The following is a 20,479-nucleotide window of genomic DNA, read 5'->3' on the forward strand; positions in this document are numbered from 1 at the left end:
GCACAGCTACATTGTGTGTAGGCCTATGGTGCACAGCTACATTGTGTGTAGGCCTATAGTGCACAGCTACATTGTGTGTAGGCCTATAGTGCACAGCTACATTGTGTGTAGGCCTATAGTGCACAGCTACATTGTGTGTAGGCCTATAGTGCACAGCTACATTGTGTGTAGGCCTATAGTGCACAGCTACATTGTGTGTAGGCCTATAGTGCACAGCTACATTGTGTGTAGGCCTATGGTGCACAGCTACATTGTGTGTAGGCCTATGGTGCACAGCTACATTGTGTGTAGGCCTATAGTGCATAGCTACATTGTGTGTAGGCCTATAGTGCACAGCTACATTGTGTGTAGGCCTATAGTGCACAGCTACATTGTGTGTAGGCCTATAGTGCATAGCTACATTGTGTGTAGGCCTATAGTGCACAGCTACATTGTGTGTAGGCCTATGGTGCACAGCTACATTGTGTGTAGGCCTATGGTGCACAGCTACATTGTGTGTAGGCCTATAGTGCATAGCTACATTGTGTGTAGGCCTATAGTGCACAGCTACATTGTGTGTAGGCCTATAGTGCATAGCTACATTGTGTGTAGGCCTATAGTGCACAGCTACATTGTGTGTAGGCCTATAGTGCACAGCTACATTGTGTGTAGGCCTATAGTGCACAGCTACATTGTGTGTAGGCGTATGGTGCACAGCTACATTGTGTGTAGGCCTATGGTGCACAGCTACATTGTGTGTAGGCCTATAGTGCACAGCTACATTGTGTGTAGGCCTATAGTGCACAGCTACATTGTGTGTAGGCCTATAGTGGAAGTGTACTGCTGCTGCTACTATTCTCTTTTCAATAGAGTTTTAATAGAATTTCCCCCCCATCTCTTAGATGCACAATAGGCTACGTTTCCTCTTCCTGTTTGATACATTTAGAGTTCTAAAAATGAACCATAAGAGTGTCTGCTGAAGGACTGAAATGTAAATGTATTCCACATAATCGAAAGGCTGTAATAAAAAACAATGTCCTTCAGTACGGTATGTAACTGGATAGTGACGACTACTCTTTTCAACAGAGTTTAATAATTCTTCCCCTTCCATCTCCTCCCTTGTAGACATAGGACTAATACACAGTCACTCAGAGTGAAAAAACAAACATTCACAACTCTGTGTCAACATTATGAAAAGGCTGTGATAAGGAATTTGCCTAGAGAATAGCCTAGATAAGGAATTAGCCTAGATAAGGAATTAGCCTAGAGAATAGCCTAGATAAGGAAGGGGCCTAGATAAGGAAGGGGCCTAGATAAGGAAGGGGCCTAGATAAGGAAGGGGCCTAGATAAGGAAGGGGCCTAGATAAGGAAGGGGCCTAGAGAATAGCCTAGATAAGGAAGGGGCCTAGAGAATAGCCTAGATAAGGAAGGGGCCTAGAGAATAGCCTAGATAAGGAAGGGGCCTAGAGAATAGCCTGGATAAGGAAGGGGCCTAGATAAGGAAGGGGCCTAGAGAATAGCCTAGATAAGGAAGGGGCCTAGAGAATAGCCTAGATAAGGAAGGGGCCTAGAGAATAGCCTAGATAAGGAAGGGGCCTAGATAAGGAAGGGGCCTAGAGAATAGCCTAGATAAGGAAGGGGCCTAGAGAATAGCCTAGATAAGGAAGGGGCCTAGATAAGGAAGGGGCCTAGAGAATAGCCTAGATAAGGAAGGGGCCTAGATAAGGAAGGGGCCTAGAGAATAGCCTCGATAAGGAAGGGGCCTAGATAAGGAAGGGGCCTAGATAAGGAAGGGGCCTAGATAAGGAAGGGGCCTAGATAAGGAAGGGGCCTAGATAAGGAAGGGGCCTAGAGAATAGCCTAGATAAGGAAGGGGCCTAGAGAATAGCCTAGATAAGGAAGGGGCCTAGAGAATAGCCTAGATAAGGAAGGGGCCTAGATAAGGAAGGGGCCTAGAGAATAGCCTAGATAAGGAGGGGGCCTAGAGAATAGCCTAGATAAGGAAGGGGCCTAGAGAATAGCCTAGATAAGGAAGGGGCCTAGAGAATAGCCTAGATAAGGAAGGGGCCTAGAGAATAGCCTAGATAAGGAAGGGGCCTAGATAAGGAAGGGGCCTAGAGAATAGCCTAGATAAGGAAGGGGCCTAGATAAGGAAGGGGCCTAGATAAGGAAGGGGCCTAGAGAATAGCCTAGATAAGGAAGGGGCCTAGATAAGGAAGGGGCCTAGAGAATAGCCTCGATAAGGAAGGGGCCTAGATAAGGAAGGGGCCTAGATAAGGAAGGGGCCTAGATAAGGAAGGGGCCTGGATAAGGAAGGGGCCTAGATAAGGAAGGGGCCTAGATAAGGAAGGGGCCTAGAGAATAGCCTCGATAAGGAAGGGGCCTAGATAAGGAAGGGGCCTAGATAAGGAAGGGGCCTAGAGAATAGCCTAGATAAGGAAGGGGCCTAGATAAGGAAGGGGCCTAGAGAATAGCCTCGATAAGGAAGGGGCCTAGATAAGGAAGGGGCCTAGATAAGGAAGGGGCCTAGATAAGGAAGGGGCCTAGATAAGGAAGGGGCCTAGATAAGGAAGGGGCCTAGATAAGGAAGGGGCCTAGATAAGGAAGGGGCCTAGATAAGGAAGGGGCCTAGATAAGGAAGGGGCCTAGAGAATGGCCTGGATAAGGAAGGGGCCTAGATAAGGAAGGGGCCTAGATAAGGAAGGGGCCTAGAGAATAGCCTAGATAAGGAAGGGGCCTAGATAAGGAAGGGGCCTAGAGAATAGCCTAGATAAGGAAGGGGCCTAGAGAATAGCCTAGATAAGGAAGGGGCCTAGAGAATAGCCTAGATAAGGAAGGGGCCTAGAGAATAGCCTCGATAAGGAAGGGGCCTAGAGAATAGCCTCGATAAGGAAGGGGCCTAGATAAGGAAGGGGCCTAGATAAGGAAGGGGCCTAGATAAGGAAGGGGCCTAGAGAATAGCCTAGATAAGGAAGGGGCCTAGATAAGGAAGGGGCCTAGATAAGGAAGGGGCCTAGAGAATAGCCTAGATAAGGAAGGGGCCTAGAGAATAGCCTAGATAAGGAAGGGGCCTAGAGAATAGCCTAGATAAGGAAGGGGCCTAGAGAATAGCTTAGATAAGGAAGGGGCCTAGATAAGGAATGTGCCTAGAGAATAGCCTAGATAAGGAAGGGGCCTAGAGAATAGCCTAGATAAGGAAGGGGCCTAGATAAGAAAGGGGCCTAGATAAGAAAGGGGCCTAGATAAGAAAGGGGCCTAGATAAGGAAGGGGCCTAGATAAGGAAGGGGCCTAGAGAATAGCCTAGATAAGGAAGGGGCCTAGAGAATAGCTTAGATAAGGAAGGGGCCTAGATAAGGAATGTGCCTAGAGAATAGCCTAGATAAGGAAGGGGCCTAGATAAGGAAGGGGCCTAGAGAATAGCCTAGATAAGGAAGGGGCCTAGATAAGGAAGGGGCCTAGAGAATAGCCTAGATAAGGAAGGGGCCTAGATAAGGAATGTGCCTAGAGAATAGCCTAGATAAGGAAGGGGCCTAGATAAGGAAGGGGCCTAGAGAATAGCCTAGATAAGGAAGGGGCCTAGAGAATAGCCTAGATAAGGAAGGGGCCAAGAGAATAGCCTAGATAAGGAAGGGGCCTAGATAAGGAAGGGGCCTAGAGAATAGCCTAGATAAGGAAGGGGCCTAGAGAATAGCCTAGATAAGGAAGGGGCCTAGATAAGGAATGTGCCTAGAGAATAGCCTAGATAAGGAAGGGGCCTAGATAAGGAAGGGGCCTAGAGAATAGCCTAGATAAGGAAGGGGCCTAGAGAATAGCCTAGATAAGGAAGGGGCCTAGATAAGGAATGTGCCTAGAGAATAGCCTAGATAAGGAAGGGGCCTAGATAAGGAAGGGGCCTAGATAAGGAAGGGGCCTAGATAAGGAAGGGGCCTAGAGAATAGCCTAGATAAGGAAGGGGCCTAGATAAGGAATGTGCCTAGAGAATAGCCTAGATAAGGAAGGGGCCTAGATAAGGAAGGGGCCTAGAGAATAGCCTAGATAAGGAAGGGGCCTAGATAAGGAAGGGGCCTAGAGAATAGCCTAGATAAGGAAGGGGCCTAGATAAGGAAGGGGCCTAGATAAGGAAGGGGCCTAGATAAGGAAGGGGCCTAGAGAATAGCCTAGATAAGGAAGGGGCCTAGAGAATAGCTTAGATAAGGAAGGGGCCTAGATAAGGAATGTGCCTAGAGAATAGCCTAGATAAGGAAGGGGCCTAGATAAGGAAGGGGCCTAGAGAATAGCCTAGATAAGGAAGGGGCCTAGAGAATAGCTTAGATAAGGAAGGGGCCTAGATAAGGAATGTGCCTAGAGAATAGCTTAGATAAGGAAGGGGCCTAGATAAGGAATGTGCCTAGAGAATAGCCTAGATAAGGAAGGGGCCTAGATAAGGAAGGGGCCTAGAGAATAGCCTAGATAAGGAAGGGGCCTAGAGAATAGCCTAGATAAGGAAGGGGCCTAGATAAGGAAGGGGCCTAGAGAATAGCCTAGATAAGGAAGGGGCCTAGATAAGGAATGTGCCTAGAGAATAGCCTAGATAAGGAAGGGGCCTAGATAAGGAATGTGCCTAGAGAATAGCCTAGATAAGGAAGGGGCCTAGAGAATAGCCTAGATAAGGAAGGGGCCTAGATAAGGAAGGGGCCTAGAGAATAGCCTAGATAAGGAAGGGGCCTAGAGAATAGCCTAGATGTAACCGAAGAGAGAGTCAGACTGTCGGCACTTTGTCTGCTGTTCCGTCACCCAGGCAACCGCATCCATCCTAGCTCTTATCGTAAATGTGTCATGGGGGTGGCCCGGTAATCTTTCTGGAATCCTAGCTGTCAAGATTTAATTGAACCACTGCTCTATATCCAACACTGTCCTTCTGTCCTCCCTGCTCTGTTCTGCTCTGGTCTCATCTGATTTGTTCATGTAGCTACACGTGCCAACGGAGATCTGTCTGTGGGGTGAACAACAGGTGCAGTCAGACACATCAACATAGCAAGGAGATGTTTGCTTTTGCACTTCTTGACTCTTCACACCCTCAATCCCATTTTTATCTGCAAAGCCATTCCTCCATAATCGTAATGTCTCTGCCATGTTTTAGTGTGTGTATTTGGACTGCTTGTCATCATGCAGCAGGTACCTATAGAGTGACATTAGAGCACAAGCGTCTGCCACTAACATAACACCATTTAACGCTACAGAGCAGAGACAATATCAGAGCCAGCTCAGTATGGGTCAGGTTGACACGACGGTGTGAAAATCGTCTCCCAGTAGGAGGACTGCCTTCTCCCATCCAGACCTCTCTCTGCCAGATGTCACATACTGAGGCAGCATGTGTTCTTCCCTCATCGGGACAGAGTCAGAGGGTGAACTCTGAGGAACTTCCAAAAATATGTCCCCTCTCTCTCGTTCTCGCTTGCCTTTTTCCACCCTCTGCCCTGCCAGCAATGGTCACACCAGACTCTATTTTCAATCTGTCTTATTGCTCTGCTTGGCTTGGTTTCTGCCACATACTGACTATTGTTCAAAGCTGCATGGCCTCTGGGTTTTCTGTTGAATGTTTTTTCCTTTCACACTTATTCTTCACATATGTGTCTTGGTTTTCTTTAATCCGGGCTTTGTCTCTGTTTTTGTCACCAAATCACTAAATCCAACCAGGTTTTGACTGAAATGTCATGTTTAGCAAACTTCCTGAGTTTTACTCTCCCAATGTCTCTAGGGATATCTACGTAATTGTAAAGTTTTTGAGTTAGACTTCTGTCACTCTTTGCGTTATACTTTCTTGGATATCCAGGTCCAGGTCCCAGGTCTGTGCTGTCTTGCCAACTGTCTCTCCAATGACCATATGGCATAGGAGTTGGCAACACAGCACACATGCATCTGGGACCAAGCTAGATTTTAATTTAACCTTTATTTAACTAGGCAAGTCAGTTAAGAACAAATTCTTATTTACAATGACGGCCTACCCCGGTCAAACCCTCAACCCGGACGATGCTGGGCCAATTTGTTTCCCGTATCAATTTACACACAGTACATCATAATGACAAAGCAAAGTATTTCTCTGTACTTTGCTTGGTTGATCTTTTCCTTGATCCTGACTAGTCTCCCTGTCCCTGCCACTGAAAAACATCCCCACAACATGATGCTGCCACCACCATGCTTCACCGTAGGGATGGTGCCAGGTTTCTTTCAGATGTGACGCTTGGCATTCAGGCCAAAGAGTTAAAAATCTTGATTTCATCAGATCAGAGAATCTTGTTTCTCATGGTCTGAGAGTCCTTTAGGTGCCTTTTGGCAAACTCCAAGCGGGCTGTCATGTGCCTTTTACTGAGGAGTGGTTTTCGTCTGGCCACTCTACCATAAAGGTCTGATTGGTGGAGTGCTGCAGAGATGGTTGACCTTCTGAAAGGTTCTCCCATCTCCAAAGAGGAACTCTGGAGCTCTGTCAGAGTGACCATCAGGTTCTTGGTCACCTCCCTTACCAAGGCCCTTCTCCCCTGATTGCTCGGTTTCGCTGAGTGGCCAGCTCTTGGAAGCGTCTCGGTGGTTCCAAACTCCCATTTAAGATTGACTGAGGCTACTGTGTTCTTGGAGCTTCAATGCTGCAGAAATGTTTTGCTACCTTTCCCCAGATCTGTTCCTCAACACAATCATGTCTCGGAGCTCTACGGATTGTCCGTAGATTGATTGTGTTGAGGAACAGATCTGGGGAAGGGTACCAAAACATTTCTGCAGCATTGAAGCTCCAAGAACACAGTAGCCTCCGTCAATGACCACCTTACTGTCTCTGATATGAGAGCTGAATAGAAATGTTTGTTTTTAAGAGTAGTCCTAGAGCCTGTCTGCTACTCCAGCCTAAATGACTTTAGCAGAACCCAGGCTGTGTCCCAAATGGCACCTTATTCCCCCTACGTAGTGCACTACTTTTGACAAGAGCAGTGTACTTTAAAGGGAATAGGGTGCCATTTGGGAGACGCCCTTAGTTTGGCTTTGCAGACCTTTTCCCTGGCAGTGGGATTTTATTGTCTTCAGTACTTGTGGCTCTGTCCTGATCCTGAATTCCAGCCTGTTGAATTAGTCCAATTTCTTTCTCCATTGTATTTTATCAGTCCCATGGTGCTGCCTTGGTTACCACACTGTAGAAATGTCATGGGTTACTTGAGGTTACCTTGGTCAGTTTGTGGACTGACTGCACTCTGTGCCTGCATCTCAAATAGCTCCCTATTCCCTACTCAGTACACTACTTTTGACCAGTGCCTTCAGAAAGTATTCACACCCCTTGACTTTTTCCACTTTTTGTTCATTTTCTTTTGTCAATGATCTACACAAAATTCTGATGTCAAAGTGGAAGAAAAATTCAAATGAAACACCATCTAGATTTTTTTGTTCCAAGTGTTCAACCCTTCCCCTGAGTTAATACATGTTAAAATCACCTTTGGCAGTGATTTACAGCTGAGAGTCTTTCTGGGGAAGTCTTAAGAGCTTTCCACATCTGGATTGTGCAACATTTGGTAATTTATTCTTTAAACAATTCTTAAAGCTCTGTAAAATGTATTATTTTTCTTCTATTTACCCATCTACCGAAAAGGGTCCTTCTTCTTTGTGAGGCATTGGAAAACCTCCCTGGTCTTTGTGGTTGAATCGGTGTTTGAAATTCACTGCTCGACTGAGGGACCTTACATATAAAATGATCTGTTAGGTACACCAATGAGGTAGTCATTCAAATATCATTCTAAACACTATTATTGCACACAGAGTGAGTCCATGTAACTTATGTGACTTGTTAAGCACATTTTTATACCTGAGCTTGTCACAGCAAAGGGGTTGAGTACTTATTGACTCAAGACATTTCAGATTTGAATTTGTAAAAATGTCTTAACTTAATTCCATTTTGACATTATGGGGTATTGTGTGGGTGGGTGAGCGGTTTGCTGATGTCAACGTTGTGAACAGAGCGCCCCATAGTGATGGTGGAGTTATGGTATGGGCAGGCATAAGCTACTGACAATGAACACAATTGCATTTTATTAATGGCAACTTGAATGCTAAGGGATACTTTGACGAGATCCTGAGGCCTGTTGTCATGCCATTAATTCGCCCCAATCACCTCATGTTTCAGCATGATAATGCACGGAACTGTGTCGCAAGGATCTGGACACAATTCCTGGAAGCTGAACATGTCCCAGTTCTTCCATGGCCTACATACTCACCAGACATGTCACCCATTGAGCATGTTTGGGATGCTCTGGATCGACGTGTACGACAGCGTGTTCCAGTTCCCACCAATATCCAGAAACTTCACACAGCCATTGAAGAAGAGGGGGACAACATTCCACAGGCCACAATCAACAGCCTGGTCAACTCTATGTGAAGATGTGTCGCACTGCATGAGGCAAATGGTGGTCACACCAGATACTGACTGGTTTTCTGATCCATGCCTCTACTTTGTTTGTAAAGGTATCTGTGACCAACATATACATATCTGTATTCCCAGTCATCTGAAATCCATAGATTAGGGCCTAATCAATTTATTTCCTTATGAACTGTAACTCTCAGTAATGTCTTTTAATTTGTTACATTTTGCGTTTTATATTTTTGTTCAGTCCAAAATTGTGTTTTATTTCTGTCATGGAAATACATGTATTTCCTATTGCCAAGTCATTTATGGTCTCTCTGCCTTTAGTTTTCTATGTGGACCAATGTATCTGTGAATTCTGAAAAGCTATCCAAGGATTGTTCCATAGGGCAAAAGGAGCCTCTCCTATGTCTGAATGGTAGTGGCTGGGGAAGGAGAGGGGGGTTCTCTGTATAGAGCTGGATGAAGGAACACCTACCACAGTCTCTCTCTGATAGATCACAGTACCTCAAGCATGACCAAGGCCACAACATACTCATGAATGTTTCTCTCTCTCTCTCTCTCTCTGTTTCTCTCTGTTTCTCTCTTTCTGTTTCTCTCTTTCTGTTTCTCTCTTTCTGTTTCTCTCTCTCTCTCTCTCTCTCTCTTGCGCTCTCTCTCTCTCTCTCTCTGTTTCTCTCTCTCTCTCTCTGTTTCTCTCTCTCTCTCTCTCTCTCTCTCTCTCTCTCTCTCTCTCTGTTTCTCTCTGTCTGTTTCTCTCTCTCTCTCTCTCTCTCTCTCTCTCTCTCTCTCTCTCTCTCTCTTCTGTGTTTCTCTCTCTCTCTCTCTGTCTCTCTCTCTCTCTCTCTCTGTCTCTGTCTGTCTCTCTCTGTCTGTCTCTCTCTGTCTGTCTCTCTCTGTCTGTCTGTCTCTCTTTCCTCTCTGTCTGTCTGTCTGTCTGTCTCTCTTTCTCTCTTTCCTCTCTGTCTGTCTCTCTCTCTGTCTCTCTCTCTGTCTCTCTCTCTCTCTCTGCAGGCTGCCAATGGCTACATCCTCCTGTTTGACGTGGTGGGAGGAGGAGAGGACAAGTATCTTTATGAGCCCGTCTATTCCAAGTGAGTACAGAAATATATATTTAGTGTCCTCTCCACCCACTCGCTTTCTTCAGGGTCAAAGGTTGAAGTTCAAAATAGAATAACCAAGGTCAACTGCAGCAGGCCAGGAACCTGCTGTGGGAGGCAGGGCCCACATGTTAAAGGATGACGTTCTACAATGCTCACTCATAGATGTCAATTGTTGTTCTGCAAAGGTTGTTGTATTCATTCACTCCCAGCATAGGACGAACCCCCACTGTAGCTCCTGTCTCCATGCTATGATAATTAGTGTACCAGTCAGGAGGCCCGAGGGATAGGTTGTACTGTAGTTTAGGACATCATTGCATGTTGAAGGCCTTGGTAAATGTCTGGACTAATTACATGAACAGTGAATGCTGTGGATGACTGACTGTACAGCACAGTGTGTTCCTCGCCAGTCCTGGGCTGGACCCTCCCACCGTTATAGCAGGGCTGCGTGGGTGAGTGGATGTTTGGGGGCGTGTGTCTACACACAGTGGAAGAGAGGCTTTGTAGCAGGCCAGCTCTCTCTGACAGAAATCTCAGATCTCCACAGCGAGCTCAGTCAATGAATCACATTTATTTATGAAGCCCATTTCACATCAACAGCTGCCTGCGAGGTGTGTTACCTTTAACTGCAGTGCTTTTCAGTCACAGAACCAAAGGGCTTCTCTCAGCCTCTGAGACTCTGGTCTTCTCTCAGCCTCTGAGACTCTGGTCTTCTCTCAGCCTCTGAGACTCTGGTCTTCTCTCAGCCTCTGAGACTCTGGTCTTCTCTCAGCCTCTGAGACTCTGGTCTTCTCTCAGCCTCTGAGACTCTGGTTAGCCTGTATATGTGGTTCATATCAGACCTAGACCACTGTCTCACATGCACATAAACCAATACAGCCATGAAGTACAGTAGAGTATTTATGAAGTATTTATGAAGCCATGAAGTAGCTGAGACTTTGGCCAAACAAGTCATACAGAGGAGGTTTAACTGTGGAGGGAGGGTTTAGCTGTGGAAGGGAGGGTTTAGCTGTGGAAGGGAGGGTTTAGCTGTGGAAGGGACGGTTTTAGCTGTGGAAGGGAGGGTTTAGCTGTGGAAGGGAGGGTTTAGCTGTGGAAGGGAGGGTTTAGCTGTGGAAGGGAGGGTTTAGCTGTGGAAGGGAGGGTTTAGCTGTGGAAGGGAGGGTTTAAGCTGTGGAAGGGAGGGTTTTAGCTGTGGAAGGGACGGTTTTAGCTGTGGAAGGGAGGGTTTAGCTGTGGAAGGGAGGGTTTAGCTGTGGAAGGGAGGGTTTAAGCTGTGGAAGGGAGGGTTTAAGCTGTGGAAGGGAGGGTTTTAGCTGTGGAAGGGAGGGTTTAAGCTGTGGAAGGGAGGGTTTAGCTGTGGAAGGGAGGGTTTAAGCTGTGGAAGGGAGGGTTTTAGCTGTGAAGGGAGGGTTTTAGCTGTGGAGGGAGGGTTTTAGCTGTGGAAGGGAGGGTTTAGCTGTGGAGGGAGGGTTTAGCTGTGGAGGGAGAGTTTAGCTGTGGAAGGGAGGGTTTAGCTGTGGAAGGGAGGGTTTTAGCTGTGGAGGGAGGGTTTTAGCTGTGGAAGGGAGGGTTTAGCTGTGGAAGGGAGGGTTTAGCTGTGGAAGGGAGGGTTTAGCTGTGGAGGGAGGGTTTAGCTGTGGAAGGGAGGGTTTAGCTGTGGAAGGGAGGGTTTAGCTGTGGAAGGGAGGGTTTAGCTGTGGAAGGGAGGGTTTAGCTGTGGAAGGGAGGGTTTAGCTGTGGGAGGGAGGGTTTAGCTGTGGGAGGGAGGGTTTAGCTGTGGGAGGGAGGGTTTAGCTGTGGAAGGGAGGGTTTAGCTGTGGAAGGGAGGGTTTAGCTGTGGGAGGGAGGGTTTAGCTGTGGAAGGGAGGGTTTAGCTGTGGAAGGGAGGGTTTAGCTGTAGCTATCTGAGGGCTGGTCAGGGTGATACCAGCAGAACAGCACCACTCAGCCTTAATGGAAGATTCTGTGTGTGTGTGAGTTCCAATGAGGACATGCCTGTACAGACACCACTCTGAGCTACCAGTCACCACATCAAAGCATTGTCAGGGAATCTTGACCAAGCCTGGACTTGATGAGGGAGAAGCCCGATGTACTAAACACAGGCCTCACTGGGCCTGCTGGCGTTTGGCCTCACTGGGCCTGCTGGCGTTTGGCCTCACTGGGCCTGCTGGCGTTTGGCCTCACTGGGCCTGCTGGCGTTTGGCCTCACTGGGCCTGCTGGCGTTTCGGCCTCACTGGGCCTGCTGGCGTTTCGGCCTCACTGGGCCTGCTGGCGTTTCGGCCTCACTGGGCCTGCTGGCGTTTCGGCCTCACTGGGCCTGCTGGCGTTTCGGCCTCACTGGGCCTGCTGGCGTTTCGGCCTCGTTCGTTTCTAGATCCTGGAGTGCTATTGTTTGACTAACCCAGCCTTTTCCCCCTGTTGATTTTCGACTTGATAAGGTAGAGTGCATTGGATAAATCAGATCTATGTACCCTCCTTACCTCTGCCACGTCCCCGTCCTCATTGTGTGTGTTTACAGAGGGAGTAGGGGTGTTAAGGTCACCCCAGGTTATAAAGAGGAGCAGTGTGCCCCCGCTCTCAGCCTGGAGATGAAGAGACCCATAGATCTGGAGGCACCCATCACCAGGTACTAATCTCTCTCACTCACTCACTCACTCACTCACTCACTCACTCACTCACTCACTCACTCACTCACTCACTCACTCACTCACTCACTCACTCACTCACTCACTCACATCTATACACACACACCCCTACACACACCTAAACACAACTCACACACACACACACACACACACACACACACACACACACACCTAAACACAACTCACATACACACACACACACACACACACACACACACACACACACCCCTACACACACCTAAACACAACTCACACACACACACACACACACACACACACACACACCCCTACACACACCTAAACACAACTCACACGTACATACAACTCACACTCAAACACCAACTGGACACTGAAGCGTGTTTAGTTTCCAAGTAAACACTGGTGTAGTTGTTGGCCATCATAAATCTAGTTAGTTTTCCCATTCTGGACTGGTGCTTGGTACTTACTTCAGCCACTGAATAGATTTCCTACTCTTATTCCCAAACCAATTTGTGTCTTCTGTAAATGATATAACAACGTGGGTTCGGGTTTGCACATTCCTCGTCTAGTCCCTGTGGACTACAGTAGGTCATTAAGGTTATATTCCTCCTCGCTTTTCGTGTGTGTCTGTGTGTGCGTCCTTCCAGTAGCCTGACTTCCGGGCTGCATGCCTGGGGTGAATTGAGGAGAGAAGCTAAGCCCCAGTATTGTCCTGTTTGGATTCAGAAGCCTTATTCTCCAGTATTTCTAGCCTATTCTCTTCTGGAGAGATGAAGTGTTGTGTTCTGGCCAGACCACATTCAGGTTACTGAGACTGGGCTACAGGGTACTCCTCAGTACTCACACACCGTCTGAGTACACTGCACATTCCAGCCTGGTCCCTCTGCAGCTCCCCAGGAGGAATACTCCTCTCTCTTCAAACTCACTCTTTTAAAACCAACATTTATCTGTCTCCTTTTATCCGTTCTTCTTCCTTTCATTCAACTTCTTAAGCTTTGTCGCAAAACTCTCTTTATTTTCTACTCATTTATTGTCGCCCTCTCCGCTCTAATTTATTTGTTGCTTTGTTTCTCTCTCCTTGTCCTCTTTTCTCTGTCCCCTCAGCATGCTGTCTCTTCAGGAAGATCTGTTGGTGTCTACTGCTGATGGCTACCTACACATCCTCCACTGGGATGGAGTCAGCAACGGCAGGAAGGCCATCAGTCTCTGTAGCGTCCCGTTCTCCCTGGACCTACAGTCTGCCAGAGGTCAGTCCCAATGACTATATCATATACCATCCTCTCCCCACCTCACCTACAGTCTGCCCTTAGCCCTACCAGTCCCTGTTAGCCCCACCATATCCAGTCTGCCCTTAGCCCTACCAGTCCCTGTTAGCCCCACCATATCCAGTCTGCCCTTAGCCCTACCAGTCCCTGTTAGCCCCACCATATCCAGTCTGCCCTTAGCCCTACCAGTCCCTGTTAGCCCCACCATATCCAGTCTGCCCTTAGCCCTACCAGTCCCTGTTAGCCCCACCATATCCAGTCTGCCCTTAGCCCTACCAGTCCCCATATCCAGCCATGTTTACATAATGATCTGGACCTACATCAATCTATCCATGTGTTTTAGATACAGCCCCCTCGTTGGGGTTTAGACGCTGCCAGCCCCCCTCGTTGGGGTTTAGACGCTGCCAGCCCCCTCGTTGGGGTTTAGACGCTGCCAGCCCCCTCGTTGGGGTTTAGACGCTGCCAGCCCCCTCGTTGGGGTTTAGACGCGCTGCCAGCCCCCTCGTTGGGGTTTAGACGCCGCTGCCAGCCCCCTCGTTGGGGTTTAGACGCCGCTGCCAGCCCCCCTCGTTGGGGTTTAGACGCGCGCTGCCAGCCCCCTCGTTGGGGTTTAGACGCGCGCTGCCAGCCCCCTCGTTGGGGTTTAGACGCGCGCTGCCAGCCCCTCGTTGGGGTTTAGACGCGCGCTGCCAGCCCCTCGTTGGGGTTTAGACGCGCTGCCAGCCCCCTCGTTGGGGTTTAGACGCGCGCTGCCAGCCCCCCCTCGTTGGGGTTTAGACGCGCTGCCAGCCCCCTCGTTGGGGTTTAGACGCGCGCTGCCAGCCCCCCTCGTTGGGGTTTAGACGCGCTGCCAGCCCCCCTCGTTGGGGTTTAGACGCGCGCTGCCAGCCCCCCTCGTTGGGGTTTAGACGCGCGCTGCCAGCCCCCCTCGTTGGGGTTTAGACGCGCGCTGCCAGCCCCCCTCATTGCGGTTTGTGTTCTGATATAAGTCTGATGGGTTTGTTTTTGTCTCTGCAGGTGGTCTGTGTCTGGACCTGAAGGGGGTGTACATCAGAGACATGACCTACTGTGTGACTCTGGATGGCTTTGCTGTGGTGCTGAATGATGGCAGGCTGGGGTTCATCACTCCTCTAGCCAATAGGATCACTGCAGATGTAAGAAGTGTGTGTGTGTCTGTGCTTTGCTGTAGTGCACACACAATGCAGCAGAGTTTTGTGAATCATGTTAAACAATGAAGCATAACGACTGTGATGCGCTGTGTGATTCTCTGTGTGATGCTCTGTGATGCTCTGTGATGCTCTGTGATGCGCTGTGTGATGCGCTGTGTGATGCGCTGTGTGATGCGCTGTGTGATGCGCTGTGTGATGCTCTGTGTGATGCGCTGTGTGATGCTCTGTGTGATGCTCTGTGTGATGCGCTGTGTGATGCGCTGTGTGATGCGCTGTGTGATGCGCTGTGTGTTGCGCGGTGTGTTGCGCGGTGTGTTGCGCGGTGTGTTGCGCGGTGTGTTGCGCGGTGTGTTGCGCGGTGTGTTGCGCGGTGTGTGGGGAAGAAAGTGAAAGGTGTGTCAGTAGAAAAGCAGTGGTCTGACTGTCCTTGTCTCCCAGCAGCTGCAGGGCGTCTGGGCAGCAGATGTAACAGACGGCACGTGTGTGGCTGTCAACAATAAGTACAGACTGGTGACCTTCGGCTGTGCCAGGTATGTGTGTCTTGGAATCTGGTGTATATTTTCTGTGATTGGTGTGTGCTTGACAAGAGGTCCTCAAGGATTGTGCAATCTGCCAGTTTGGCAGGACTGTCAGGACTATTTTTAATCTCTCACACAATCAGACACCTGGCTGACTGGCTGGTGGGCTGGCTGACTGGCTGGTGGGCTGGCTGACTGGCTGACTGGATGACTGGCTGACTGGCTGGCTGGCTGACTGACTGGCTGGCTGACTGGCTGGCTGACTGGCTGGCTGGCTGACTGGCTGGCTGGCTGGCTGGCTGAGCAGTGTGACTCTGGATCGCTTGATTGTGTAATTAGCATTCCGCTGATGCAGATAGGAAGGGGTTCTAGAGGCCTGTGGTGATACTGTCAGCAGGATGGGCGTGGCTACAGAGTATTGCTGAGGTCAGCAGGAGACCGAGAGAACCTGAGTGACAGCCCAGCCAGTGGCTGGCCTGAGTGATTTGAATCTCCAACCTTTCATCTAAATATTTGTTGAATCCTCATGTTGCCTTATTTCAGCAGCAGTTTGTGTGTCTGGAAATGTAGGCTAATTGTATTGATTGATGTATTGAATCCAGTGACCGTGTTTCTGTCTGTGTTCCAGTGGCTCAGTGTTGGTGTACAGTATCGACACCACTACAGGGTCCATGCAGCTCTCCCACAAGCTGGAGCTCTCTCCTAAACACTACCCCGGTACGTACAACCCCCTAAACACTACCCCCTAAACACTACCCCCTAAACACTACCCCCTAAACACTACCCCCTGGTACGTACAACCCCCTAAACACTACCCCTAAACACTACCCCCTAAACACTACCCCCTAAACACTACCCCCTAAACACTACCCCCTGGTACGTACAACCCCCTAAACACTACCCCCTAAACACTACCCCCTGGTACGTACAACCCCCTAAACACTACCCCCTAAACACTACCCCCTAAACACTACCCCCTAAACACTACCCCTGGTACGTACTACCCCATAAACACTACCCCTGGTACGTACTACCCCTAAACACTACCCCTGGTACGTACAACCCCCTAAACACTACCCCTAAACACTACCCCCTAAACACTACCCCTGGTACGTACAACCCCTAAACACACTACCCCGGTACGTACAACCCCTAAACACACTACCCCGGTACGTACAACCCCTAAACACACTACCCCGGTACGTACAACCCCCTAAACACACTACCCGGTACGTACAACCCCTAAACACACTACCCCGGGTACGTACAACCCCCTACACACACTACCCGGTACGTACAACCCCTAAACACACCTTTTATACAAACTTCTATCTCTAGTCTCACACATTGTTTTTATTGTAAATAGTGGCATGTTTTGGTTTCGACTGGCAATTGCAGGTGGTGTTTAGTTCCCCTCAACACAGGCTATGTATGAGACAGAATCAGTTGATTCCATGTTATGGTATGTGTCTGCCCCCTCGTGGAAGTGAATGGTATAAAATGAGAGTTCAGAGTGAAATCCTATTGACCTATGATAAACCTGAGCTCTGTTTTCATCATGGGAGATCCTATCTCTGTCAACGAGTGGTGAAACAAGCTGTGTAGTCTCATACCTCTTTCATGCTGCCTCGCTGTACTGTACTGGTCTAGAACTGTTGCTGGAAAGTTAGACAGGAAAAAACATGAGTAATAAATCCAAGGACAGTTATATGTTTTGGTTCAAAAGGATTGTGTTAAAAGGATATTTAACAAACCCTCCTTATTACAGAAAATATTCCTGTCTGACCTGTTCTCCGTTCCTCCTCCTCTTCCACCTCCTCTTCCTCAGACGTGTGGAACAAGACGGGTGCGGTGAAGCTGATCCGCTGGTCCCCTGACTACAGTGTTGCCATGGTGACCTGGGAGTGCGGGGGACTGTCTCTGTGGAGTGTGTTTGGAGCCCACCTCATCTGTACCCTGGGGGAGGACTTTGCGTGAGTGATGCCTTCAAGTAGTACCCTAGCCTATAGCACAATTACCTCTGCAGTTCAGTCAGCTACACAGTTGATGGATAGACGCAACTTTATTTATCTCCCTCATATAAAACCATTATAATGTAGAAAACAGATGTACATACAGTGCATTCAGAAAGTATTCAGACCCTTTCTCCTTTTCCACATTTTGTTAAATTACAGCCTTATTCTAAAATTGATTAAAAATATATATATAATCCATCTCCACACAATACCCCATAATGACAAAGCGAAAAGTTTTTTGTGCAAATGTATTAAAAATAAAAACGGATCACATTTACATAATTATTCAGGCCCGTTGCTATGAGAGTTGAAATTGAGCTCAGGAGCATCCTGTTTCCTTTGATCATCCTTGAGGTTTCTACAACTTGATTGGAGTCCACCTGTGGTAAATTCAATTGATTGGACATGATTTGGAAAGGCACACACCTGTCTATATAAGGTCCCACAGTTGACAGTGCATGTCAGAGCAAAAACCATTGTGTCGAGGCACAGATCTGAGGAAGGGTACCAAAAATGTATGCAGCATTGAAGGTCCCCAAGAACAGTGGCTTCCATCATTGTTAAATGGAAGAAGTTTAGAACCACAAAGATTCTTCCTAGAGCTGGCCGCCTGCCAAACTGAGCAATCGGGAGAGAAGGGCCTTGGTCAGGGAGGTGACCGAGAACCCGATGGTCACTCTGACAGAGCTCCATAGTTCCTCTGTGGAGATGGGAGAACCTTCCAGAAGGACAACCATCTTTGCAGCGCTCCACCAATCAGGCCTTTATGGTAATGTGGCCAGACGGAAGCCACTCCTTAGTAAAATGCACATGACAGCCCGCTTGGAGTTTGCCAAAAGGCACCTAAAGACTCTCAGACCATGAGAAACAAGATTCTTTGATCTGGTGAAACCAAGATTGAACTCATTGGCCTGAATGCCAAGCGTCACGTCTGAAGGAAACCTGGCACCATCCCTACAGTGAAGCATGGTGGTGGCAGCATCATGCTGTGGGGATGTTTTTCAGCGGCAGGGACTGGGACACTAGTCAGGATCAAGGGAACGATCAACCGAGCAAAGTACAGAGAGATCCTTGATGAAAACCTGCTCCAGAGCGCTCAGGACCTCAGACTGGGGCGGAGGTTCACCTCCCAACAGGACAACGACCCTAAGCACACAGCCAAGAAAACGCAGGAGTGGCTTCGGGACAAGTCTCTGAATGTCCTTGAGTGGCCCAGCCAGAGCTGGGTGCCAAGCTTGTAGCGTCATCACCAAGAAGACTCAAGGCTGTAATCCCTGCCAAAGGTGCTTCAACAAAGTACTGAGTAAAGGGTCTGAATATTTATGTAAACGGGATATTTAAGTTTTTTCATTTTGTATACATTTGCAAAAAAATGTAACTTGTTTTTACATTGGGGTTGTGTGTAGAATGATGAGGGGGGGACAATTTAATCAATTTTAGAATACGGCTGTAATGTAACAAAAAGTGGAAAAGGGGAAGGGGTTTGAATACTTTCTGAATGTACTGTAGATGTAAACATTCCGTACAACAAAAACAAGACGTGTACGCCTCAGTACAGACTGAAGATGGCGCTCTTTCATTGACTTCATATAGGTGCATTTTGGCATATTATTCTGCCCTCCCATCTCTCTCCAGGTATCGGTCAGACGGCAGTAAAAAGGACCCTATAAATATCAGCTCAATGTGCTGGGGAGCAGAGGGCTACCACCTGTGGGTCATCACCAGCAGAGAGGAGACGGCGCTAGTGGAGAACATGGAGGAGGCTCCCGCCCAGACCCAGCAGGCTGGCATACTGCAGTTCCACTTCATCAAGAGCGCCCTCACGGTCAACCCCTGCACGGTGATGTTATGGACATGGCGTTATATGCATGCACACACACACACACACACACACACACACACACACACACACACACACACACACACACACACACACGCACACACACACCCTGTCATCCACTTACAGTGCCTCAAAGTAGTCACACCCCTTGACTTTTTCCACATTTTGTTCTTACAAAGTAGGATTAAAATGGATTTATTTGTAATTGTTAACTATCTACACAAAATACTTTGTCAAAGTGGAAGAAAATTATCTATATATTTTTTTTAAATAATTAATAGAAAACAAATAAATAATATTACAAATATTCAACCCCCTGAGTAAATACATGTTAGAATCACCTTTGGCAGTGATTACAGCTGAGAGTCTTCTTGGATAATTCTCAGAGCTTTGCACACCTAGATTGTACAATATTTGCCCATTTTATTATTTCAAAAATATTCAAGCTCTGTCAAGTTGGATATTGATCATTGCTAGACAGCCATTTTCAAGTCTTGCCATAGATTTTCACGCTGATTTTAAGTCAGAACTGTAACTAGGCCACTCGGGAACATTCAATGTCGCCTTGGTAAGCAGCTCTAGAGTAGATTTGGCCTTAATGTTTTACGTTATTTTCCTGCTGAAAGGTGAATTAATCTCCCAGTGTCTGTTGGAAGGCAGAGTGATTCATATTTTCCTCTAGGACTTTGCCTGTGCTTTGCTCCATTCTTTATTTTTATCCTAAAAAAACTCCCCAGTCCTTGCTGATGAAGAGCTTATCCATAACATGATGCAGCCACTACCATGCTTGGAAAATATGAAGTGTTACTCAGTGATGTGTTGGATTTAACACTTTTCTATTCAGGATAAAAAGTTCATTTATTTGCCACATTTTTTGCAGTATTTCTTTAGTACCTTATTGCAAACAGGATGCATGTTTTGGATATTTGTATTCTGTACAGGCTTCCTTTTCACTCTGTCATTTAGGTTAGTATTGTGGAGTAACTACAATGTTGTTGATCCATCCTCGGTTTTCTCCTATCACAGCCATTCAATTCATGAACTGTTTTAAAGACACCATTGGCCTCATGGTGAATTCCCTGAGCTGTTTCTTTCCTCTCCGGCAACTAAGTTAGGAAGGGCTCCTGTATCTTTGTAGTGACTGGGCGTATTGATACACCATTCAAAGTGTAAATAATTACTTCACCATGCTCAAAGGGATGTTCAATATCTGCTTTTTTGCTTTACCTCCCTGGTCTTTGTGGTTGAATCTGTGTTTGAAATTCACTGCTCGACTGAGGGACATTAAAATTATCTGTGTGTGTTGGGTACAGAGATGAGGTAGTCGTTTAAAAATCATGTTAAACACTTATTGCACACAGAGTGAGTCTGCAACTTATTATGTGACTTGTTAAGCACATTTTTACTTGTGAACTTATTTAGAATGCTTATTGACTCAAGACATTTCTGCTTTTCATTTTTAATTCATTTGTAAACATTTCTAAAAACATAATTCCATTTTGACATTATGGGGTGTTGTGTTTAGGCCAGAGACACAACAATCTAAATTTAGTCCATATTTAATTCAGCCTGCATCACAACAAGATGTG

At 47.5% G+C, this 20,479-nt stretch overlaps 1 protein-coding gene across 10 annotated transcripts in view; it reads left to right on the forward strand.

Annotated features, from left to right (window-relative positions):
• The window catches only part of LOC106568439 (guanine nucleotide exchange factor subunit RIC1), a 111,269-nt gene that overhangs the window by 46,677 nt on the left and 44,113 nt on the right, over window positions 1-20,479 (forward strand). For 9 of the 10 annotated variants that reach the window (XR_001320293.2, XR_001320292.2, XR_006758421.1 and 6 more), the window contains exons 3-10: window positions 9,370-9,449; window positions 11,978-12,085; window positions 13,188-13,330; window positions 14,366-14,502; window positions 14,956-15,047; window positions 15,664-15,752; window positions 16,864-17,008; window positions 18,686-18,890. Coding sequence is in view for 2 of the 10 variants with exons in the window: in XM_014138769.2 (XP_013994244.1) it covers window positions 9,370-9,449; window positions 11,978-12,085; window positions 13,188-13,330; window positions 14,366-14,502; window positions 14,956-15,047; window positions 15,664-15,752; window positions 16,864-17,008; window positions 18,686-18,890 (999 nt within the window). In the remaining 8 variants the exon portion in view is untranslated. The remainder of the gene's footprint in view (window positions 1-9,369; window positions 9,450-11,977; window positions 12,086-13,187; window positions 13,331-14,365; window positions 14,503-14,955; window positions 15,048-15,663; window positions 15,753-16,863; window positions 17,009-18,685; window positions 18,891-20,479) is intronic. The other variant, XM_014138770.2, reaches the window with a different exon arrangement.

This window comes from Salmo salar, chromosome ssa13 (genome assembly GCF_905237065.1).
Source record: "Salmo salar chromosome ssa13, Ssal_v3.1, whole genome shotgun sequence".
Taxonomy (NCBI): domain Eukaryota; kingdom Metazoa; phylum Chordata; class Actinopteri; order Salmoniformes; family Salmonidae; genus Salmo; species Salmo salar.